This window comes from Cotesia glomerata, linkage group LG3 (assembly GCF_020080835.1).
Source record: "Cotesia glomerata isolate CgM1 linkage group LG3, MPM_Cglom_v2.3, whole genome shotgun sequence".
NCBI classification, from domain to species: Eukaryota; Metazoa; Arthropoda; class Insecta; order Hymenoptera; family Braconidae; genus Cotesia; species Cotesia glomerata.
The window spans coordinates 6,160,264-6,186,131 of record NC_058160.1 but is presented as its reverse complement, the minus strand read 5'-3'; the positions used below and the strand labels follow the sequence as shown (position 1 = coordinate 6,186,131).

At 28.1% G+C, this 25,868-nt stretch overlaps 1 protein-coding gene across 2 annotated transcripts; it reads left to right on the top strand.

Moving 5' to 3' along the window:
- The first annotated feature begins 281 nt into the window (after positions 1-281).
- On the top strand, positions 282-25,868 carry LOC123260884 (paired box protein Pax-6-like). Of its 2 annotated transcripts, none has more exons than XM_044722249.1 (6): positions 282-1,357; positions 7,320-7,502; positions 16,107-16,247; positions 18,264-18,641; positions 24,442-24,623; positions 24,761-25,216. In XM_044722249.1, the coding sequence occupies exons 1-6, from the start codon at positions 850-852 to the stop codon at positions 25,082-25,084; spliced, it is 1,716 nt and encodes a 571-aa protein (XP_044578184.1). In that variant the 5' UTR covers positions 282-849; the 3' UTR covers positions 25,085-25,216. The 2 variants fall into 2 exon arrangements, with proteins under 2 accessions (XP_044578184.1, XP_044578183.1); XM_044722248.1 differs by having other exon boundaries at positions 285-1,357; positions 24,744-25,868.

The window sequence follows — 25,868 nt, the reverse complement described above, 5'->3', positions numbered from 1 at the left end:
TTACTATACCAATCCATACACATATCCATGTATAGACACACACACATACGTAAATCTGTAATTTCCCTCTATCCACCTCGTTGGCACATTAACAATCCAGCAAACGGGGTACCCTTATTCCCTTCATCTCCTTGATTCCCTCTTCCCTCTTGACCGGTTCTTTCCGTCCACCTATCCACCTATACGGTATACGGTATTAAAGCTACTCCTCTTACCTCTTAACTGACGGAACAAGCTGAAGCTAAAGTCTGTAGGGTAATGTCATGTGCGACTCTGAGGTGCCTTAAATCTTGATCTCACCTCAACCGTAGGTGGGGATAAGGTAGAAGGTAGAAGGTAGTCTGGGCAAGCTTCGAGCCGCTGAACGGAAGCCAATCTGCTTGAATCCGGCAGAGTGCGAGCAGCCACAGTATACAGTCTAAGATATCGACCCGACTGCCTTAACGTGTCTCTTAATATAACAAACAGCTATACTTTCCTAAGAGGGGAATAATCTAAAGACAGACTAAGACTCACCAACTCTACTGTTGTTTAATTACCAAGGTGTAATATAATCCATTCATTTATTTAAATTATTTTTGTTAAATTTTTAGATTTTTTCGTTGCTTTTATCGGTAGAATTTCAACATTTATGCTATGAGTAAATATTTATTTTTTGTGCGGGCGTGACAGTGACTATGGAAGCGCGCCAAATGTGCTGTTTAACAGAAATTTATTACTGCGATTTTTTTTATTGCAAAAAACTTATTCAGTAGGTTTATAATTGTGGTAAATAAAAAATTATTTTATGATAATTTTTGATTGAAATTTGGAGCGAATTTATTTTAAAAAGAGTGGCTTAAATCGGTGATGATGATAGGCGGTAATGTTTCAACACCGCCGGGTACTACCAAACCGGTAACAGCTTCTGTTAATGAAATAATTATTGTTGATAATATAAGTAGTGCTGGTGGTGCTCACAGTGGTAGTGGAAGTGGCAGTGGGAGTCCAGTAACTACCGCGGTAACGCGAACAAACGATGATAGCGGAAGTTTTAATAATAATAATAATAATAATAATAATAATAATAATAATAATAATAATAATAACAATAGTATTCGGAGTAATAATAACAATAATAATGAAGATACTGTGACGGAAAATAATATTAGCAATGGCAATAGTAAATATTGCTGCCAGATTAATGAAACAACACCGGCTGATGTCGGTACGACTGTTACAAGGCCCTGGGAGCCGCCGTCACCGACTTTAGATCAATCCCGGTCACGATTGTTTCAAATTCATCAGAGTCATCATCATCATGCCAGTCATCACCATTCAGGGGTTTCAACAGTCTCAACTGCGCCGATTGTTGAGAGTAAATAATATTTATTTTCTTTTATTTTTATATTAGATGTTTAATATTGTTGATTATATATAAATTTCATTTTTTTTTGTTTGTTAGAATATTTTTTAGACGACTTAATTTTGTAATTAGAATTGTAATGCTTTAACTTGAGCGTGATTTATTTTTGAGAGTCATGTAAACAAAGTAATTGGATGGATACTTTAATATATTTAAGAGGACACCTGGAAGGTTGAGAAGCAGAGAATGCGTAACGTAATATTTTTTGGTCTTTATAATGTTGCTAAGTAATTGACTGGAATTCGAAGTGGAATTTGATTTTTTTTTTAATATTTTATACTGTTGTTTTTAGAAAAATTTGATTTTAATATTATGTGTTTTATAAAGCAAAATGAAAAGTTAGACAAAATGATATTTCTAATATATATTTCGTCCACTGAAAAAAAATTCTTGACTATAGTGTAAATTTTCTTGGGTTAAAAAAAATATTAAGGAAGGTTGAAAATTTCTTCAATGAAGTCAAAGTTTCTTGAGCCAAGAAAATTTTTTCTTGCTCCAAAATAACTTTCGTTTTCTTTAAAATTTTCTTGGCGCAAGAAATTTGTTTTGTGTGTGTTATATAACCAGAGTCGAAAAAATAAACTTAGATGAGCTTTAATCAATTGTTTTAGTATAGCAGTTAAGTTTATTTAAGTTAATTTTTTCAACTCAGAAACATTCACTGTCAAAAAATTTTTTTAAAAATGTTAGATCAGACGTTGAAGCTTTGATGTTATCATTTACTAAGAAAATTTTAGTCTTGATGAAAGAAATTTATATTCATAATAAAGCAGATTTGTCGTTTATTAAAACTATAAATATGAAGAAAATTTTTTATCAAAATCGGGAATTTATCTAAGATGTATAAATAAATTATAAAGACCGATTTATAAAAGTTGATGGGAAAATTTCCATATGTGAGCTTGTTTTGAGCGAAAACTGAATTTATTCAATTTAATAACATATGCATCTTTGAACCTATTCAAATTGAAGTGTTTTAAAATATAACGCATGCGTGAACAAATAGAAAAGTAATCTTGATTTAACGACAAAAATTTTGAATCCTCGATTCAAGATAAAATCAAATTCTTCACAATATTTTTTTTGTTTCAAGATTTTTTCTCTTAAATCAAGTTATTTTGACCAGTCTAAAATTTAAAAAGCAAAAAAGATTTAGTTCAGAGATATTTTTGGATAAAATAAATACTTGCTTCATGTAAAGTTCAAAAATTAAGTACAAAAAATTGAACAAAACTTCACCGAGAATGATATTTATCCAAAAAAAGTTATGATAAAAAGTATTCTAGTAAATTTATCAATTAATAAAATTGTCTTAGTTTTTTATAATTCAAGAAAACGAAACACATTAAATGAAAAATGATCGAAGATAATCATTTATGAATAAAAACGGTTATATTAATTGTGTAATTATGGCTTAATCTGTAAAATATATATGATAATGATATTAATTTCTTATTTTGGGAAAGAAGAAGATAATCAAATAAAGTGCATTGAATATATTAAAAGATAAATTAATTTGTAAAAGGAGTTTCATGATCGCCGATAAGATTATCTTAATCAAGAAAATATTCGCATGAATACATTGCCGGAGAAGGCAGGTATATAAATAAATATGTATGTATATACATGTTTTTAAGGGATAAAGACATAAAACACCAATATATATTTATAATATATTACAAATTTAACGTGACAGTAACAACGTAATTTTAATTACCGCATACAAAATGTTAATGGTTTATTTATACGTACATAAACGCATTATTTATTAAATTCAATCAAATGGATATTTATTGACACTTGCGATTAATAGTGTTTTATGATTCTAATAAAAATGTTTTGCGAATTAACATTTAATAATGCTCAATACTATAGATATTAATTGTTACAATGTATTAATTATTCTGATATCCTATTATACTAAAAAATTATTGAAGCATAAAAATTTATAATATTTCTATGCATAAATTTTTTTCTTTGTATGATTTTTTCTTATAAAAAAAAATTTGTTCAAACATAATTTGAAATTTCACTGTTTGATAATTTATGCAGCTATAAAATTGTTTTTATTATAATTCAATCCTGTGTACTGAACACTATCAAATGTATAAGATTTTATGTTCTTTCATTTGCTGTGCTTGCGTTTGAAGCGATGTTAAATTTTCTCAAAGATTTATTTATCTTCAGGAGCATAAAAATCACGCTAATAATGGAGTAATAAAAACAACAGTTTTGGATGGGCAGGATGCAGCCGTTCTGTCCTCAATAATACTTTGTAACTGATTCATGTTGAACATCACAATTTAAATTTCGAAAAAAGTAACTCGATTCCTGATCGTTTTAGCGAGAGAATGTTTACTTTTTTTTAGTCTACAATAAACATTTTAGTTAATCGTGTAATTTGAATCTATTCAAAATTTAATAAGATACATCATATACCTGTACACATAAGCAGAAAATTAACATTTTTATCGTGTATATAGTTGTTCCTGTGAAAGTGAATGTTCTTGGGACCTCGATTCCCGATTCTTATACATACGTCTCACGAGGTACCAAGACCAAACGCTTTCACGGAAGCATCTTCGATAAAATATTTTTAGCTCAAAATAAAACTGACCTGAGCGAATATTAGCTGATGGGTATCTTCTAACACCTTTAACTGGTTTTTATAGTAGATCTTTAAATTATTTTACATAGTCTCTCGATGATCATTTAACAGTAACCAATTTGACTAAATTAATCATTTACAGAAAAATAAATAACTTAGTTCAGAAAATATTTTTCATCACATCTCTTAATTAAAGAAAATTTTAAATGTTGGATAGAGATCCAAAAAATTTCCATTCAAGAATTTTATTTTTCGATTAAGTTTTTTATTATTTTCAAACGAGGTACATATATATTTGACCCAAGTATTTTTTTCTTTTGGTTTGAAGCCGATGAAATTGATTTAAGATAACGCTGACTTTTTTTGAGAATACATTTTTTCTATCAGGTTATTATTTTACTTGGTTCAAAAATATATTGAAATTTTTGTTGGTTATTAACTTATAAATTTATACAACACTTGTATGAGATTTTAATTATAAAATTCGATAGATATTTTTATTTATAAAAATTTTTATTTACAAATATTAGAAATTGTATGTAGTTACATTTCTACCACTGTTGTTTACTTTTCTTTCACAAAAATATATTTTTCATGATCATATTAGGATCATTTTTGTTTAATGAACAATTTTTCAATTGAAAGAAACTATTTATTGTTCGATATTTTCAATGTTTTATGATTAAATTATCAGCGATAGACACTAGGGGTTATCTAGTAAATTGTATTCTTTAATTACATACGTTCATTAGATGAATCTCTACACTGAGTAGTTATTAATTATATTGGATTTTGTTTCGATAAAAATTATATTTATTTAAACATTACCACAATAATTAAAAGTAAAGACGCTTTTCTGACGTAAAAAATGAAAATTCACAACTAAATAGTAAAAAATTATCAATTTCATCAGTAATACAGCTGTATAATTGTTTATTGACGCATCATCTGATAAATTCTTGAAATAAGAAATTTTTCTTGGTTCAAGTACATTTTACTTGATTCAAGAATTTTTCATAGTTCATACCCGTACTGAAAAAAAATATATGCCGCATATACGGGGACAAAAAAAAGTATGTGGCGTATATATTTTATATGTGCGACGTATATGTATTTTTGTCAGCATATATGCGCATATATATTTTTTCAGTGTGGGATAGCTTAGCATAAAGAAGAAATATAGAGAATTTGAACCAGTCAAGGCTATTTTTGGTCTTCTGTAAATAATCAATTCTTTCTATGACTTTCTTTTGGTAACAGATTAATTTCATCATGATATTGCGTTTTTATTCATTTAGATTTCACCGTTATAATATTGAATTAGCAAAACATTATAAATGATAAAACCTAACCATTCAACTATAGTCAAGAAAAAATTGATATTATGTCATTCCATTATGCACGCTGAAGACATTATTTTTAAGATAATTCAATGTGCATTATCAAGTAACTGAAGTAGGGTAAAGCTACCGGTTTTTGACCCGTCAAGTTGAATTTTAAACACTTGAATAACTTCAGTGAAGTAAAACTTTCTTCAGTGCGAAACAACCTATTGGATGTTTTCATGGAATTTAAGTGTCTGAATTTCTCTAACAAGAATAAAATGGAAAATCAAAATAAAATCTTTAAAACGCAGTTAAATAATTATTTGCAACAATTACTTATTTATAGAGTAGATTAGCCCAAAGTTGATAATAAAAAAAAAATTGATTAGTCGCTGAAAAAATTACTAAAGAAAGCATCTTCTGATAAGTCGAAAACTAGTACAACTATCGTATTGTTGTAACTAAAACAAGGTTAAAGAACCGGCGGTACTTTTTATATTTTCGAGCTTATAATTCATAAACTAAAAAACGAGCTTTTGAGAAAAATGGATAGATTTCCTCTCGTTCGAGGCGGTTTTATACTTATTTTTTATTATAATTTTAGAATAATAAATAATCATAAGAGAAAAACGGAACATACGTCCTAGAATAAGACTATAACACAAATCGCATGAGTAGGAAATCTCTCTTATTGTTAAAGACTAATTGAATGAGTTGGGAGTATTATTTTAATCAGTATAATTTAGGGATTATTTTTTTATGATATTTACATGGTAGTTTCGTCGTTAAAAATTTTATCGACTTCGATTCATGCCAAAAAAATTAAGTCTCTATTAAGAAAACAAAATATTTTGCTTCAAAAAATTCTGAAAAATATTTAATGATAACATTGATGAATTTTCTTCAATTTTCATAAAGCTACCAATATTTTTATTCACGTCCTTAGTGTTCTATATCGTTAATATCAATATTTGAAACGTAGCTATAGATATTATTTTGTATGTATACTACCAGAGTTTTTAACGAGTAAAAAAACTACAATGCAGACAGTTTGGACAACTATCAAAACATTGGAACATTAATAAATAATTCTAAAAAATGTGGATCAGATTAGATAATTGATTACGTATGAATCTTAATATTTAACGCGAAAAAAAATGTTACAACTTTTATAAACATAAAAATAAATCTTATTTGCTATAGTTGTTCGATTAATTTTTTAGGTCGTTTATTTATTTAAGTTGAGAACAATTAGCCAATTATTTAAAAACAAAGTAAAAAGTAGTAGTTCATACAGATGTGGCATACGTAATAATTGAAGAAAAAGAAGAAGAGGAAGGAGAATAAGAAGTAAAAGACAAAGAAGACGAAGAAGAAGAATATATAATAAACAATACCATAATGATCGATGAATTATTATTCTATTTTGGTTCTTGTTATTATTAAATAACAATAACAAAAAACGAGAACCGGCGAGATAGAAAACGGAGTCGCGACGTGACTATTTTAATTTAAAAAATGTATGGCTAAGGCGATACTCTATTGAATGGGTATACAAGGCGTGGCGACAAAATCGCTCAATGCCACTCGTAATTTTACTCAACGCATACCGAGAAACTGTAAGAATACATTCTCTTAAATTCGTTAGCATACATGAATTCTTGAACAAATAATGTGTTACTTATGCGTCTACCACATACAATGACAACAGGACAGGAAGAGTGACAATCATTTCAAGACATCCGTTGATTTTGTTTCGAAGACTCGACTAAAATACGCCTCAAGTAGTTTTAATGAGCATCCATTCATGTAACTCGCTAATATTTACCAACAATGCTACTGATTTTTTAAAACTGCGTCAATTCCAATACATCAATGCATCAATGATCTTTAATTATTTTCAACATTTTTATCATTTGTTTTATTGTTAAGTATGTAAAAGAAACAATGCTTTAATGGTTTATTGAACAATTATTTAAAGGTGTGAGCCTTCCCAATTGCGCCACTGGGGCATTCCCTGGTAACAGCAGTACAATCAGTGGAGCAACACGTCAACGACTTCTTGAATTGTCGCACGGGCTGGGTGCTCTTAGACATTACAACGATCTGGCAAACCATGTGTTGTCGTTGAATCAACAAGGAGCTGTTGTTACAAAACTTCTTGGTAAGTTATCTCTTTTACAGTCAACGCTCTCTGTATTTGACTCGCCCGTACAGGACCATTCTCTGTATTTGATTCGTCCTTGTCCATAAGAGCTTTGTAAAATCGTCAAATACAGAGGAAGAATGTGGTCAAATACAGAGAGGTCCAATACAAAGAGCGTCGACTGTAATACGAAAGAAAATTAATGCTTGTCATTTGAATATAAATGTAAAAGTCACTGGCAAGAAATAGAAATGAAAAATATGTACTCTAGTAATTTTTACATTGAAGATGATTTTGAACTTTAAATCAAAAATTCTTACTTTTTCGAAAGTCTTACTTAAAGATTTTCTTTTTTAAAAAACATTTAAAAAAAAAAATAGATATTTCGTATGGAGAACAGTTTTAAGGAATTAATTAAAATGATTTGGATATAATATAATAATTTTGATTAACACTTAAGAAAATTATTTTCTTCTGGTAAATTTATTGATTTGATATCGAAATTCTGGTGTTATTGTTGTCTTAAGAATTTAAAAAATTACTTTATAAAATAATACAGATGCTTATCAAGAAACACAATTTGGTTCCACTTTAGGCATAATATTAAAATTACCTTACTTTTATTGGCACGAATTAATTTATATAACGTTTGAATGAATTATCAACGATAAAATGAAACTTTTTAACTTTTGTAAAGTTGCCGGACATATAATTATATTGAATACTTTGACTAAATAACAAAAAATACATACTATTTACATTCTTTTACTTATCTTTAAAATAAGTATGTAAGTTGGTCATTAGTCGTTGCAAATATTTTTGTTCATTTTCGGGGAAAATTTTAACTAACAATACCTCTGTAAATTCACACGTCACTCTTGTACAGCGTATTTTAAATAAAATGTATTGCTTCAGAAATTTAGTACTTAGGCGACCTAATTGGATGCTTTAAAAGTTGAAAAAATGTTATTTTTGTGGTTTAAGACAAATTGAGTCCGAAGAGAGTTACATGTCAATTTGGGTAATAATATGTCCGTAGTATAATTTTACAACGAAAATGTTAGAATTACGTATACATGCTGAGAATTAGTTGATAATAATTATGGGGTATTGAAAACTGTTCAAAAATAATTAATAAATGACAAGAGCTTCGACCAAAAATAAGCCATTAAATTCCGCTGTAACTTCAAATGATATATTCTTGTCAATACCTTTTGACTCTCTTATCGATACATTTAAAGTAAAATAGACTGATAAATTAGATTCAAGATAAAAAATCTAGAATCGAGAACATAATTTTGAAGAGTTCGAGCAATTAAGAAGAAAAATTCTTGAATTAAGAAATTATTTTAATTCAAGTAAATTTTCCTCGATTCAAGAATTTTTCTCTTAATTCAAGATGATCAAACTCTTAAAAATCAAAGTCTTAATTTAAGATTTTTTTTTTCGAATCAAAATAATTAAATTATACACAAAAACTGACCAATAGTTCAAATCTAAATTAATGATCAGAAATATTTAACTTTAGTTTCTGCTGTAAATTTGTATATTCTAATATTTCGTTATTAATAGTGTCCTCAGTGACTAAAATAGTTAATCTACAAAATTTTAAGATTTCTAATATTTCTGAATAATTTATACATATTGATGTGTATACTTTTTGTCACTTAGTATACAAAAGAATTCTAATAATTATGTGAAGCATACATCTTTTGGGTTTTAAAGAATTACTTGGAATTTTTTTGTATTTCCGTTTCATTTTAGTCATTGTTCATAATTTTTTGTTAATAACTCGAGAATAACTCACATTTAATAAATTATTACAGTCTTATATTTTTAGAAATTGACGTTACAAGAGATGCGTTTTTAAAATTTTTAAAAATTTGTGTATGATGAAATATTAAAAATTTATTCACCCTGGAAGATCCAATTTACGGTAAAATATCGTAACTGCAGCAATTTATTAAGATAAAATACATCGATATAGGTCAAATTACCGCGAAATCGCGGTGATTTTACCATATAAGTCACTCCATTATGGTATTCCACCGTGAGCGCGATTTGGATCTGCTAGGGTAGTTTCGGTAATTTTTTTCTCAGTTCGCGACGTCAAATGCATAATTCATCAACTCCTTAATTGTTAGCTAAGTTTAATTATATTTCAGTCATTTCACCTATACCGAAGTTAACGCATATACGGTTACTTACTTAGCAAATCACTTACCGATTTTTCCTCTACCAAAGATAATTGCATGCAATTTATTTGCTTGCGTTAGAAAATGATTTTGTTATCTTACTTTGTTATCAAAATCACCCTTGTATAATTATAGCATAGACAATTACTTTCATACATTACTGCGTAATTAGAAATTTTTAACAAGCTGTATTAGCAAGTATTATCGATTTCAAGTGTGTATATAGCATTCATAATAGTATTTGATAAAAATAAATATTTTTATATAAGTCTCTAGTCAATAAAAAATATCAATGAAAGTAATCATATATTGAATTGAATCAGATTTTAAATACCTTTATTCAGAATTTTAAAAACGAAGTTAGTAAATATCATGAATGAGACATTAATAATAAGATATTTGGCTTCGAGGCCAGTACAAATTGAATGTATGATACGTATTAAGGTGGTGCTGGTGCTCAAAAATATTTTCACTGTAAATTTACAAAGGCCTACTAATACTCAGTTATATATGCACTTGGTATAATCGTTTGGTAATTAATGTACTTTCATGAAGGTAACATGGATCTTTTCCGAGTGAAAATTCTTAATTCATATCTTTTATTCAGATACTTTACAAACGGGTTATAAGATTATGTTGTTTGTAGAAAGTTATGAAATTGCTATTTTTATGCTAAATTATTGAAACTTCAACTATGATGTAACTAAAAGCTCAACATTGGTATTTGAAGAATGCAGTTTCGATCATTACTCTAGTAAAACATTAACTTGATTCTAGAAAAACGAAATTTTGGACCAAAAACATTTTGAAGAATTTGAATATCTTTAAAGAGAGTCTAGCGGCAGCAATATAGTATAATATAGGGAAACAACATGTAAAGTACAATTAAATTTAAAGTTAAAAAATTATGTAAAACTTTTAATAGTTATTATTATCTGTAAAAGTTTCCAGTGTTGTTTTCGGAGTTATTTTTATCAAATATTGATTTATTATATTGTCTATTTAGTAACATGTATAACTAAGCCAGTCCCATGGCTAAGTGGTACAACGCTTGTCATGCTTGCTTGGGACTGGTGAGGCGTGGGTTCGAATCCCGGTGTGAGCTGAAATTTAATTTTCAGTGAACATCGGTGCTCGTAACTCACGCCGGGCTTGTACAGGTTTGGGTTTTTCGATGGTTTCTCCAAGCCCTGTGCTACCGGTGGGGCACAGGCAAATGCGTGCAGTTTCCCCAAAGTCGGCCTATCGCCGCATTACTCTCCAGGCTGAAAAAGTATGTAATACCGCCAAACTTAATGTACCGATCAGCCTGGAGTCCCCCTCCGGTCTCGGCTGGGCCCCCATCGAGATGGAAGTCTGAAAAGCGGGGTTAAAAAAAAAAAAAAAACATGTTAAACTAACCTTTTTGTCTTTTCAAATTTAAAATTTAACGGAAATTGTTAGGAATAAGTTTAGCTTTTTTTTCTGAAACTTCATGAAATTGTTTAAGCTGTAATATTTTTATGACTATGTAAATTGTTACGTTAATGACAAGTTCACTAGAATTTTCTTAATTGAGATATTAGTCTACTTTACACGCTTAGAAAAAAAAACGCCATTTAAGCAGAGAACATCTTAATCTAAAAGATTTTTCCTAGTTTCACTAAACTTTACTTGGTTCAAGACAATAAAATTCTTCAAAATACACGGAAAAAAAAATATTGCTCTCAGAGCCATACTGTAATGCTACTATAGCTATCTCCACTTTACTAACTGTTAGATTCTTACTAGAGCCATCTAGTAGATCGCTCTGACAGGTATACGTTAGTTAGCTAAAATAGCTAAACCGTATTGCTGGGAGAGCCAAACGAGATTGCTGAGAGCAGTAAACGCCTTGTTGTAGTCCAGATTTCGCGCGCAGTCTTGTGTGTTGACATATTTCATAACCTCAAAAATATTTGTTAATCGTGAATTCACTGATGAATACCAAATAAAATATTATTTATGGATTGATGTAAATTTATTTATTATATCGAGTAATAAATTAATTTTATAGTAATGCATAACTAATAAATTAGTGCATAAATAGCTTATGTTTTTTTTTTTATTTTTAAACAAATTTAAACAGTTAAAATAAAAAAATTATACTGAAAGTTTTTTTTTCTAATTTTTAGACATTTTTTTTTAATTGTTATTTTCGTATATTTATTTATTATTTTTTTAAAATTGTCAAACTTCTGATTATAATTTTATTTAATGACGTTAAAGTTAACAGTCACTTGATAATTTTTTTAATTTTATTTAACAAATAAATTTTTTCTGAAAAATTATTTTTAAAAAATTACATTTATGATTTTTTAAAATTTCTACATGTCAATTTTTTTTTTTCATTTTTTTTACCATAATTATTTATTTAAAAAATTCTAAAAATTATTAAATATCTGCTAAATTAATTTTCAATTATATTTATTAGTGATAAATAATATGGAACCATGTTTTTATTTAAATTATAATTTATTATGATAATTATCAAAATTTTTTATTGACCTTTTTTATGTCTTTTAATTTAATTTTTTTATTCAATCAAAATTAAATAAATAATTTAAAATTCATCAATTAATAAATATAATTTTTGAAATTATTATTTATAAATATTATTATGTATTGAAATCATTATTTATAAATATTGTTATTCAGTTAATAGATATTGGTTCGTGTGTATGTGGTTATGTTAGACGGCGCCGTTGAAAATTGTAGTTAGCGATTCTAGCTAACTAAAGTATTCCTACCAGAGCCATACAGTATTGCTACTGTAGGAAAACGTTTTGCTGTCGTAGCGTTCTATGAGTAGCTCTCTAGTAGATGGCTCCAGTAGCAATATTTTTTTTTCCGTGTAAATTTTTTAATACAAAACGTTTTCTCTTAAATTAAATTAATCCTTCTATGAGTGTTCTATTTAATAAAATATGGATTTTTAAGAGGTAATGATGATGGCACACCCAGAAATGATGATTCAAAAAATTATCATACAACTTTGTAATGCAAATCAGGTGGGGAATCCCTGATAACTTTGACTCATCATAATTACATTTGTCAATTGTTTACAAAATCCAAAAATATCTTTAAAAAATTATTAATTACATAAACTTTTTTTTAATAAAACTTGTTTAATTTATAAAATCAATAAATAAATAAATTTTTAAGAAAATACATGCGTAGAGAATTTTAAAATGAATATAAATTTATACTAATACAACAATTTTGTTTTATTGTAAAAAAATGTATACAGTTTAGTTTTATTTCGTTCCGCTCCCTTATTTCATATCTATGTTATGTTATGTTAACTATTTTTTCCTTCAAGTTTTTTTGTCTGCATACATATTGTACTACCTACTAGATGAATGAAACACTTGCCCTCTAATCAGATAGTTCAGGTCTACTCCAAACTCCAGGGTACTATTACAGTTTAAGGCATAGAATTCTCTTTGTATAACCACACGAATCCTTAGCAAGATTTCATTGAGTGATGTGTGATGTGTGGTGTGTTTTTCAACAGAATTAGAATCAATTACAGCCAGGTACAAATAAGAATAACTTAAAAGTTAATTGCTTTAAAAAAAGCAATAATCAAATTAGTCTTAAAATAATAAGGCAAATATATTGAAATGACAGATTTGCTGTCATTAAATAATTACGAAAGGTGATTTATGCAGTTGCTCGAACATAAGTGTCAATAAGCAATTTATTAAACTCACAATGTGCTTTTATCAGTATCATTAATCTATCTGACATTCAAAAAACAAAAGTATAAACACACATAGGTATATAAATATATAAATATATATACATATATATATATAAGTTAAGTAAACTTGGTTTATAATATAAAAAAACAAGAGACAAAAATGAGTGCTGTGGCAAAGGAATTTGCTCGAGGCGTAGATACCTATTAGGTAGGTAACATCGTTTATACCTCAGCACGCACTTCTCCCGTGGGAGCGCACGCGATATATACCAACGCTTTATTTCTTTTTCACCATTATTATTATTGTTATTAATAATAACACGTAATGACCGATAATTGCTCAAGCCTGTCTGCGTCGCGGCTTCCATTAGCTTTTCAGAGTAGCATATCCATACAATATATAAAATAAGAGAATAAGCTCAGTATAGCCCCGAACATATATCCATGCCCATGCATGATGTGATGGTTCCATGATATGATGCGAATAAGAGTACAAGTACCAATTCTTACTTATTACTTAGCTTCGGGTATTCTGCTTCTGTTCGTGTCTCTACATACATGCATGCCTTCCGTTCAATTTTACTTGTGTCCCTCTATATCCAAGTTAATTTATTGAAACGTCGAAAATGTCCTTGTCAGACACTACGTCACATCAACAATGATGTGCGTGTTTCATCCAATCATCTGGCAACTGATACCTACCTATCTATCTGCCTACCTACCTACCTACCTACCTACCTAACTTCTCGAGAACGTTTCTGCACAAATGTATGCAAAAATAACCTTGACAATATTAATATGCCGTAGTACTTTAACCCGGACATATCTAATTAGATCTCAACATTCAAGGTGATTTTTATTGAAACAACATCAACATCATATTCAATGGACTTAACTCTCGTTTGCTTCATTAATTTTTTGTTTTTTAATCTATTTTACTACACTGATAGAAGGATTTAGTACGGAGTACTAAACTGATTTAGTAACAAAATTTTTATTCATTTATTTGGGAGAAACAAATATTTTGTACCCATCAATATTATTTGTTACAGTTTAATAAATGATTTCTTCATATGAACAAAGCCTTATTTATTTATTACAAGGAAATAAATATTTAGTTCCACCAAATAATATTTAGTAACAGGTACTAAACATTTCTTTGGCAAGTATTGTCGGTATATGGCTATGCTTTAATTCCAATGTTTGTGTGATACATAACTTATTCACTGACTTAGATTATTTTATTCAGCTTGATTTTGAGAGATTTATTAAACCTTTAAAAACACACATACTCCCAATAAATGTCTTCTATTTATGTCTTTTTTCAGTGGAGTTTAGTTTACATTTTTTAATTTGTCTGTTATTGATATGTCAAAAACTTGTTTTATTTTAAATTTTATAAATGTCTCAAATACAAAAATATAATTTAATGAAATTCTTTTCTTTATAATACCTCATATTTTTACTTAAAATTATTTATTTTAATTATTTTGATTTATTTTAAGTTAAAAAGTTAGGTTACACGCTAAAATTAGTTCAAAAATTAATTTCTTTGATACCAATAAACGATTTATTGAGTACCATGATTTATTGCAATAAATCACTTGTTAAATACTACTAAATATTTATTTGGTGGAACTAAATGGGCTTTAATAAATGATTTAGTACCTATTACTAAATATTTGGTAATGAAAGGTTTGTTACTAAATCATTTAGTATCTGTTACTAAATCTTATTGAATAGAACTAAATCCTTCTATCAGTGTAGTAATCTGTTAATACACTGATAGAGAAATTATTTTTATTTAAGGAAATCATCGTTGAACCAAGAAAATAATTTGATAATCTTGAATTGAGTAGAAGAATTCTTAAATAAAAGAATTTTTCTTGTTACAAATATGCCTCAAGAATTCTGCTTAATTCAAGGCAATTGAATTTGTTTAGATTTCTTCTCTGTCGATGATAAAATTCGATCCGGCCAAAATAACATTTTCGGTATGCAGTTTTTTAAGCGACGAAACTAAAATAATTGTATAGGTGTAAAGTGACTAGGCATCCGCTGTCCAAATATTTGCTTTTATTAACGTATGTTGACGATTGATTCATATCGAAAATATATATTGAAACAAGTTTAAAGATTCAAGGATTTTAAATCTATTTACCTTTTACAACTTACAACCATCTACTTCTTGTCGACAGTATTATTATTACTTTATTTGTTTCATAACAGTTGATCAATGTGCTCACAGGTTGTAATGCGACCATATTTCTTGGTTATCGATTCTCAGTGACATGAAGTGTATCTGATAATAATTGAAACTAGATTTACCATTACAGAAGTATTGAATTGATATAAGCTATGGTGGGATTTTTTCAAAGAAATCTTATTTTTTTATGATTATCGATTAATATTTTAATTGGAAATATAAATGGTAATATATTAACATATCTAATTCATATTATAATTTTAACGTAAACAAGAAATACTTTGTAGAATACAACAATGTATTTTTTAGTAATATTCATAAGCTTGTTATCAATGATTATTAGTTACATTTAACCTAAGAGCTCCGTTCAAAAGAATCAAGATTACAAATTTAAACATAAAATTTTTGTTCTGAAATAAACGAATAACTAATAAATTTTAATATTAATAAACAATATGAGTAAAGAAAATAATCCAGAGCTTATTTTTTGTACTCAGGAACTCTTCGACCCCCTGGCTTAATTGGCGGTAGTAAACCCAAAGTTGCTACTCCGGCAGTTGTTGCTAAAATTGAACAGTACAAACGAGAAAATCCGACAATCTTTGCCTGGGAAATAAGAGAACGATTGATTTCTGAAGGTAGGTTGAAAAAAAGATATTTTTTAAAATAATTTATCTCACATTTCTTCAAATGTTGATCACAAAAGACACTTTTTTTTTTTTTTTTAATTTATTGAATTGTAATGACTATAATATACATTGTCCTAAAAGAAGAATACAGATAACAAAAGTACAGTCTATTAGAGTCTAATCTGATTTTATATATAAGCAGCTATGTACAATTGAATATCGATCAATCATTTTAAATGTTATGATAATTGTTTTTATTAATTATTATCTTATTTTTTTTCTGTAATATTTTAATAGTGCACTAACAAAAAAAAATACGACTCAAGCAAAATATTTTTGAGCTACATTTAATACATTTTCGATCAAGAGTATATTATTTTCGTGAGATGCAATCAAATTCGTTATCGGAAAACGCTATTCTCGAAAACTGACAATAATTTCACTTTCCTTTAAAATTTTTATATTCTCAGTAAAAAAATAAGTTTCTTCATGTAAAATAGAAAAGTGAACTTAAAAAAAAAAGAAAGAGATTCTTATGAAATTTTGAAAAGCATGTTTTTCTTGAACCAAGTAGTTTTTTTTAGTGTGTAAGGTAAAAGACCCCATTAGTGGCACCTTCAACCCCTATCAGTGGCACTTTTTCTTTCAATGAAAAAATGTTTTACATGGAATAAAAATTAAAAATTTTTTTATGTAAAAGTCTTAAAGATTAGAAATAATATATTCATTATTGAAATTAATGATTTCATTAATTGAATAAATATACCAAAATCAAAGAAAGTGTCAGTAATGGGGTCCCCGCCACTAATGGGGTCTTTTACCCTACTTCGAAATTAAATATTTCTTTCAAATGGTAAATAAATGATTAATATATTACTTGAGATTAATATTATTAAACTTTTTGTAAAGAGCAAAAGTGTTTTATTTATTAAAAATCAAAAATAAAAACTGGAAAAGTATACTTCCTTGAATAAAAAAATTCGATTTAATTGTTGATAAAGTATATTCTGAGCCATTAATTTTAATCTACTTATCCTCTCGGATAAACGCTAATTGGCTTCTATTAGTAACAACTACACGGAAAAAAGTAAGCTGTAATATTCACTCGGATTCCGGTTAATTTTTATAGTTTCAAACAGTAAAGCGGACATCGGGGTAGCCAAAATATAAATATTACAGAACTTAATGTAGAAAGTATAAAAGCCACAATTTATAATTTAATATCCAAAATAAGTGATTAGTAGCTGTCACTATAGTAAATAACGACTCTTTCATCTTTAAAAATTACAATTTCAAACAGTAAAAATTGCCATTTCAATATATGGTCGATATTATGAGGAGAAGGGGAACTCAGATGAAAGAGAAGGGGGTCTCACTTTGGGAGAATTTAACGTTTGAAACAGTAAAAATTATACTTTTAAAATATACATTTTATCAGTCTGAACAAGTCAATAATTACAGTTTGATTTTTTGCGTTGCGTTTAAAATTTACCGTTTTACTTTGTAAATATTGACGTTGCTTGTATTAGAAATTTACTAACTTTATTTTATACTTTTTACATATCATAAGATCATTTTTTAGGTACGAAATGATAAATATCAAAGTCTGAATTCTTAATTATTATACTTTAACATTTTAGACATTCACATAGCGAATATTACTGTTTGAAATAGTATTTTCTTCCATGTAAAGAGTAAATTGTAACGTTTAAATGGTAAATATTATAAAGTGAATAGTAAAATCACGATTTTACTGTTTGAAATGGTAATTTTTAGCAGTTGATCATTACTTATTATAAATCGACTGTTATTTATTACAGTTTACTTTTTTCCGTGTAGGGATCTATAATATGCAATTCACTATATTTTATCATAGAGCTTTATATTTTAATTGAAAGAAACTTGATGCAATGAATACTTATAGAATAAAATCATGTAGACAATTATAATTTATTAATTATTTATAATTGTCAATTAATTGGTAAAAAAAGGTAGTAGTTAAGAACAAAACGAAACTTGTTGCAGGAGTATGCAGCAACGCAACAGCCCCGTCAGTAAGTAGCATAAACAGAATCTTAAGAAACCGGGCGGCAGAAAGAGCAGCAGCTGAATTTGCACGAGCCACTGGATACGGATTGTACGCTGCTGGACCTCATCCGTATTTCAATTCCGCTCACCATCATCCCACAACTCCTCATCACCTTCCGGCGACTTGGCCAGCACCTGGAGCTCCAGGACATCCGTGGATGATGCCACAATTAGCTACTGGAATAACTGGAGCCGCTTCATCGCTTCTTCTTCCAACATCTTTAAGTCCCGGAGCGACATCCGCTTCAGCGGCTGCTGCCAATTCAGAACATGCACTTCGTGCTGCTGATGTTATTGCACGAGGTTATATGCAAGGTTCGCATATTTTTATTATTATTGTCGTTACTACTAGTACTACTATTATCATTAATCAGTAACTATAAGTAACAGTTCGACTATACTCATAATATTGCTTACACAATACTTTTTAATAACAATCATTAAAAAAGCAGATGTTATATTTTTGTTTAAGCCATATATTGCTTAAAGATACTGAACAATCACGAATTACATGTTCTATTGAATGTGAAAAAATAAGCTTATTTATAATTTTTCTAAAAATGCAAAAATCGATTTAGTCATTTTGGTTTTTCAATGCAATCATTAAAAGTAACAAGTTTTGTAAAATTATATAAAATAAGCACACTATTCTAGAAAAAAGTTATTACCGAAATACATTGAAAAGAAATTATGGTTTGAAAAATTAAAAAATACGGTTTAATAGCCAACTAAACCACAAAGTATAAAATAATTTTGAATGATTTTCAATAAGCTTAAAATAAGAATCTAGTGATTGACGAAAAATTCTTTGCATTGTAAACAAATCGTGGGGTAAAGCTAAAAAAAGCGTGTTAATAAAAATAATTTGACTTATGAAAAAAAAAATTTGAACAAAGAAGATTATTTAGAAAAACATAAGTGTCATGAATCAACCATCAGTTAAGTTATTGAGCCATGTAAAATTTATTTTATCTAAGAAGAATTCCTTCAAGAACTTTTCTGCATTCAATATAATTTTTTATTCTTCAAAATGATCGTTTTGATTCAAAAATTTAGCTTTTGAATTTTTTTATCAATGTACACAGTAAAAAATTTTGCGTCATTGCGTCAAAAAATTTTGTGTTAAAAATTTTTGTGCTAAATATTTAACACTTTTATATGTAAATTTAACATTTATTGTGTTAAATTAACACAAAAAAGTGTTAAATTGACACAAAAAAGTGTTAAATATTTAACACCAAAATTTTTAACACAAAATTTTTTGACGCATTGACGCAAAATTTTTTACTGTGTAGAATTTTTTGTTAAGTAAATTTTACGGGAAATTTTTGACGTAATTAATTTTTGTAGACTGGCATAGTATCCCTACAGCTTAATTTAAGTAGCTAAATTTTACTTGTTACTGAAAATATAAATAAAACTGAAAAAAGTCTATAGTTTTGATTTATCGACTATACTAATTAATTGTATACGCTGAAAGTTCTGAAAAATGACAGTGGTAGTATACAGATTCTAGAATTATTCTTGAAAATGAAATTTCGTGAGTTAAAACGCGGATTCTTTATCCAAAAACAAAATTTGGAAATTAAAAAAAAAGCATACATCGTAAATATTATTATTTGTCATATTAAAAAGTTCTATCAAACCTAAATCAACTGATTGATATTGAGATTACAGTAATTCGAAAAAAAACTTACACCAAAAATTAATAAAAAACGTTGCTAAATATTTGGTATAGCTAAAATTAGCAGATATCAAATACACCATCCTAAAATAATATTTTTATCAAAAAGTTACAAACTTCTCGGAAAAACGAATTTATTTTTTCATAGCCTCCATTACATGCGATATATGTTCGTAGATTTTAATCCCAAGATTACCAAAGTAACCCGCAAAATTGTGTACCCGTAAAAAAAAAATATAATTACAAAACAGTGCTAGTTTTATAACGAAACGTATTTGTATGGATGATGAATTTTTTTTTATCACGAATACGATGATTATGCAAATCATCAGCGTACATGTACGTCTGTTATATGTAATTATACTTGTATATCTTTAAAAAGATAATTATTTATTGTGGCGTGTAAAGATTGCTTATGTACTGAGTCATTTAGGAATCGATCTTTTATATTGAATAATATAATGGATTGCGAGTATAGTCTCGTAAAACGAAACGAATTACAATAAGCTTTAATACGAAAAAGTACCGTGAAAATAAAAGGTTAGAATAATTTATTCAAGATCCGTACACTAATTTAAGATTTTTTAATTACTGTCTAATATTTATATTGAAAAATAATGTGAGTACTTGGAGTACAAAATGGCTGAACAATAAGAGAGCTCCGGTTTGAGGTGTGCACTTATATAATTAGTCGGTACAGTCAACGCTCTCTGTATTTGACTCGCCCGTACAGGACCATTCTCTGTATTTGACTCGTCCTTATCTATAAGAGCTGTGTAAAATCGTCAAATACAGAGGAAGAATGTGGTCAAATACAGAGAGCGGTCAAATACAGAGAGGTCCAATACAGAGAGCGTCGACTGTAAATGCTGAAGAGTACCGTTTGAAAAAACAGTTGTAGTATTAAAAAAATTAACGATATTTATAATTACAACGCCAAAAGAATTAAGACTCTTAATGAATTCTTTTGTGCTAAAATCTATTGTGCTTTTTTCCGTATTTTAAAGAAATTTATAAATTCATTACCTCGATTTTAGCATAAAAACTATATCGTTGATTGTAATGTATTAGAGTGGTTTATTGTTCTGAATTAAATTAAGGTTTTAACTTGTAACGGCAAATATTTTAAATTCGTGTCCATGCGAGGCACAATGCACCTCACTTGAATTGGGCATTGTATAACGGGTTACCATTTGTGCAGCTGTTAGTTGACAATAGATTACATTTAAATGTGAGTAATACCGGAAGTTGGTGTGATTATTTACTGCTACCAAATTGTGATAAACCATTTACAAATGTATTCATTGGCATTCAATAATGCAACAAATACTTATATTAATAATAATATCTGATCAAACATTACCAACCTCGAATTCCATCGTCAGTATGTAAACTGTGGAAGAGTTAACCAAAATTAGGACACGTGATAATTCATAGTACAACAATGCGTGTTATCTTCACTAATATTTACTTGGTTAGAGTTTCCACTCACTAAAGTTGAACGTAGCTCAATATAATTTTTATTTTGTTTACCTAACTGTTGCTTTTTAACTACACTGAACATACAATATAATTCTCTTTAGTGCTGCTGTTGTTATTCATATCTTTAGTTCAACGTTGTTAAATAATGAACTTGAATCACCTTCATAATATAAATTATTAGATATTCCGTTGTCTTTGTTCAAATACTCGAGTTTCATTTAGTCAGAAAAATAATAAAAATTGTCATTACTGACAATGGCTCGAAAATAAAATTTTTTTTATGGCATAAAAAAATTATTTAAGGTGAATCGGACATGACATATAGCTTGTGCTATTGCTCTCCTTTTTATTCGCTACGCTGAAAAAAAAACTAACTTGAATCAAGATAAAAATTCTTGAATCAAGTAAAATTCACTTAAACCAAAAAAAACTTCTTAGCTTAAAAATTTTTCTACTCAAATCAAGAAGATAAAATTCTTCAAAGTTATTTACTTGATTCAAGTAAATTTTCTTTTCTGTGTAGTTGCTGCCTTCTTTGCGGACTATCGCTAGCTCACTTTGATTTGTGATTATTTTGTGAATGAAAAGGTCTTTTATTAAAATATTAATATAATATTAACCTTGCGCCAGAATATTTTATTTTAATTTTATAATAATCTACAAAAAGTGATTTATATAAATAAAAGTTTTTCGTTTTCTTCTCTTTAGTAAGTTCGGTGAGATGTTATAAAATAAATGTTATTAGTTAACATTGACTATATACAGTGCATGTTATACACTGTAAAAAAAGCGGTGTTAAAATGGACTCATTTTAACACCGCTATGAAACACCTGTGTATTAACACCGGTGTAGCGGTGCTCTTTTTCGGTGTTAAAAATCCGGTGTTAAACCGGTGTAATATTGGTGTAACCGGTGTAATACCGGTGTAACAGTAGAATAAATTTACACCGTATCGGAGTATGAATATTAAATGATCCATAAAACACAATTAATATTCAATATTTATCAAAATGAGACAAGTAAAATTTATTTAAGAATTTTCGATTTATAAAATTACGCAGAAATCGATTTAATGAATGTTATACAACAAGTTAAATAATATTTACAATATTAAATGTTTGGGAACAATATAATAATTATTTTTATCGTAACCATGATGTTTCTCATAATATAATGGATGTTTTCAACATGATAAATTAATAATTTGATAACTTTGCTTTTTTTTTTCAGATATTTCATTTGTATATAAACTCATATTGTAACACATAATCTCCCATAGCTTACACAACAGCATTATATTATCATTATAAAAGAAAATTCTTTGAATTTCACCGTAAATGGGTAATTCGTAAATTCTTAAATTGTCCTAAAAACTTCCTGAAATTGTACAAAAAATTTTTCATCCATTGATTTCGGGACAAATATACAACTGTGCAAAAATAAATTATTTCTATGAAAATCATTTAAAAAACGTTCAAAATTGTCGTAAAATTGTTCTAAAAATTTTTCAAATTTGTTGTAAAAACACTCTATAACTGTCCAAGAAATGTTCCAAAATTATCTCAAAAATATCCGAAAAATGTCTCAAAAGTATTCAAAATTTGATCTCAAATAGTTAAGAAAATGTTTTAAGATTATTCAAAATAGGTTTCATATAAGATTTATGGAAAAATTTCAACTTTGAATTGCTTCAAATAAATTGCATTGATTCTAAAATTATCTTAGAAGTATTCCGAAAATCTTAAAAAAAATACTTAAAAGTTATGAAATAATTACTAAAATGCACTATTTTGGAGTTTACGATTATTTATATGATGTTCTAAAATTGTCCTTTAATAATGGTGTTAAAGTAACACGGATCGAAAATTTACATCGAGAGAATTTTACACCATTATTTCATTATTTATCGACTGAATATTTTATTATTTTAAACTTTCTAAATTAAATATTAATTTTTTTTGATTATTTATTTTTAATTATTAAACATAAAAATTTTAATTATAAAAATTGTGTTAGTTAAAATATTATCAACACCGGAAAATTTATAACACCGATTTAACACCGAAAAAAAATGTTTACACCGCGAACGGTGTTACTGCTACACCGATTTCGGTGTTGAATTTAACACCGGAATTTTTAACACCGTACACCGCATAGACTCACACCGGTTTTTTTTTTCTATAGTGTAAGGCTGATTATTATATTTTTATATTAAATATCGATTAACAACATATGAAGCATGTAAGTTTTCATCTACACATTGACTTTATGTCCGATCCAGCTTAAAAAAATAATTAAAATTCATTTGATGTAAAAAAAATTTTAAAGCACAACTTCAATCGCTTTCGCATTCTAAAGGGTGAAATACAAAAATAAGTATTTTTTTGTGTATAGTCGTACTTTAAAACTCACAATTTCAATGAAAAAATATTGAACTTCAAATCTTTCATATTTATATTAGTTATAAATATCCTTGAAACTTAAAGTTTAAAGTGTTTTGTACAATTAAGAGTTTGCAAAAAAATTATTTAAAAATGTAAAGGTTTGACAATTCAGTTCAAAGTTTTTGCATAATTTTATCTGTTATAAAATTTCGAATTCAGCGCATCAGAAATTATGTATATTATGTTTAAAAATATCGAAAAATTATTAAGCCAAAGTTCTTTTTATTTATAATTCATAATGGTCGGCAGTCACATATTGCTACATTGATAATAAAATTAATTTGATTCAAGAGAAAAAAATCTTGAACCAAGAATTTAATTTTGAAAAGTTTAATCATCTTGAATCCTAGAAATCTAGGAATTCAAGAATTTTTATACTTAAAAATTATGTTTTTGATTCCAAGTTTTTCCTCTTGAATCAAGTTAATTTTTTTTATTAGTATAGTAATTAATAAATACTTAGTAGCATTACTAAATATCGTTTTGTATGTATGATTGTCACAGATAATGACGATGACGGAAGCTTGGACGGTTCAGAGCAACCAAAATTCCGGCGGAACCGAACAACCTTCAGCCCGGAGCAGCTCGAGGAACTGGAGAAGGAATTTGAGAGATCGCATTATCCATGCGTGTCAACCCGAGAGAGATTGGCCTCGAAGACATCTTTATCAGAAGCACGAGTTCAGGTAAGCAAATCCACTTCCCTTAGAAGGGACACAACTATCCTCATTCACAGAAATGAATTCAACTGTCTTTTCTAATTGGTAAGTCACGAGCTTTCTAACGACTTAACTCGTGACTCTTAGGTTTGGTTTTCTAACAGACGGGCAAAATGGCGACGTCATCAGCGAATGAACCTCCTGAAACGTTCACCACCGCCGCCAACCCAGCCTCCGTCGGTATCGCAAACACCAACATCAGGATCTCCAGGTTCGCACGCGGTCTCTGGACCCGGATTGGATTCCTCCCACACAACAACTTCAATCGCTGGGATGGGTGGCAGGAACAGTGCATTTCACGCTGTTGTGACAACATCCTCGCCTATAATCGGAGACCGTGGCGACATTATCAATCCTCATTCCGTCCGGAAACCCAGCGCCTTCAGGATGATCAGTCAGCTCGTCGGCGAAGATTTGCCTTCGCGTAACTCAAACTCCAAAATAGAATCAAGGTCTAGGCACCATGAAACTGGTTCCGAGTCGGTTGACCTCAAGTCATCGAACGAAGATGAAGATGAAGAGATCGATGTGCAGGACTCTGATCAAGAATTCACATCGTCCTCACCAATTGTCTGGAAAGATCAGTGGATCGACCAGCAACCTCTCGAACTTACGAAGCATGGTCGTTAATGCTTATGCCCACATTTTATTATTATAATTTTTTTTTTATATTTTTAATTTATTTAAGTGATCTTGTATATATTTAGATAAATATAAATATAAATATGTGTTTGTTTTTTATATTAAATATATAAAAAAAAATATATTTTTAATTTATTTAAATTCATTTGTACAATAATAATTTCTACTCAAATATTTGACTGAATAAGATATGTAGTTAAATTTATTTTCAATTTTTATTATTATTATAATTATTGTATTAAATTTATTTATTATGTTCAAATTGATTATGAAGGGAAAGGGAAAAGGAAACATTTCAAATGATGTTACGTGTTCAGTCACAATAAATTTTTAAAAATATTTTCTTATTAGATTACATTAGTGTATTTTGGTTTAATATTAGTATTAATATTGAAATAAATGTTTAGTTAAAATGATCGCCGTGATAAATTTATGTGATAAAAGTCCGGGGCATAATAAACAATGAATTTTTAAATTGTTAAATCTAATTACTTGTTTGATAATTACAATAAATTATGGTTATCGTATAACGATCGAAAATGCAATAAAAATATTGGTTAATGTTTTTTA

Excerpts from the sequence above, each read along its gene's own strand:
- LOC123260884 (XM_044722248.1), top strand. The coding sequence starts at position 850 with ATGATGATAGGCGGTAATGTTTCAACACCGCCGGGTACTACCAAACCG. Across the intron at positions 7,503-16,106 it reads TGTTGTTACAAAACTTCTTG|GAACTCTTCGACCCCCTGGC; the intron begins GTAAGTTATCTC and ends TTTTGTACTCAG. Across the intron at positions 16,248-18,263 it reads AGAACGATTGATTTCTGAAG|GAGTATGCAGCAACGCAACA; the intron begins GTAGGTTGAAAA and ends AACTTGTTGCAG.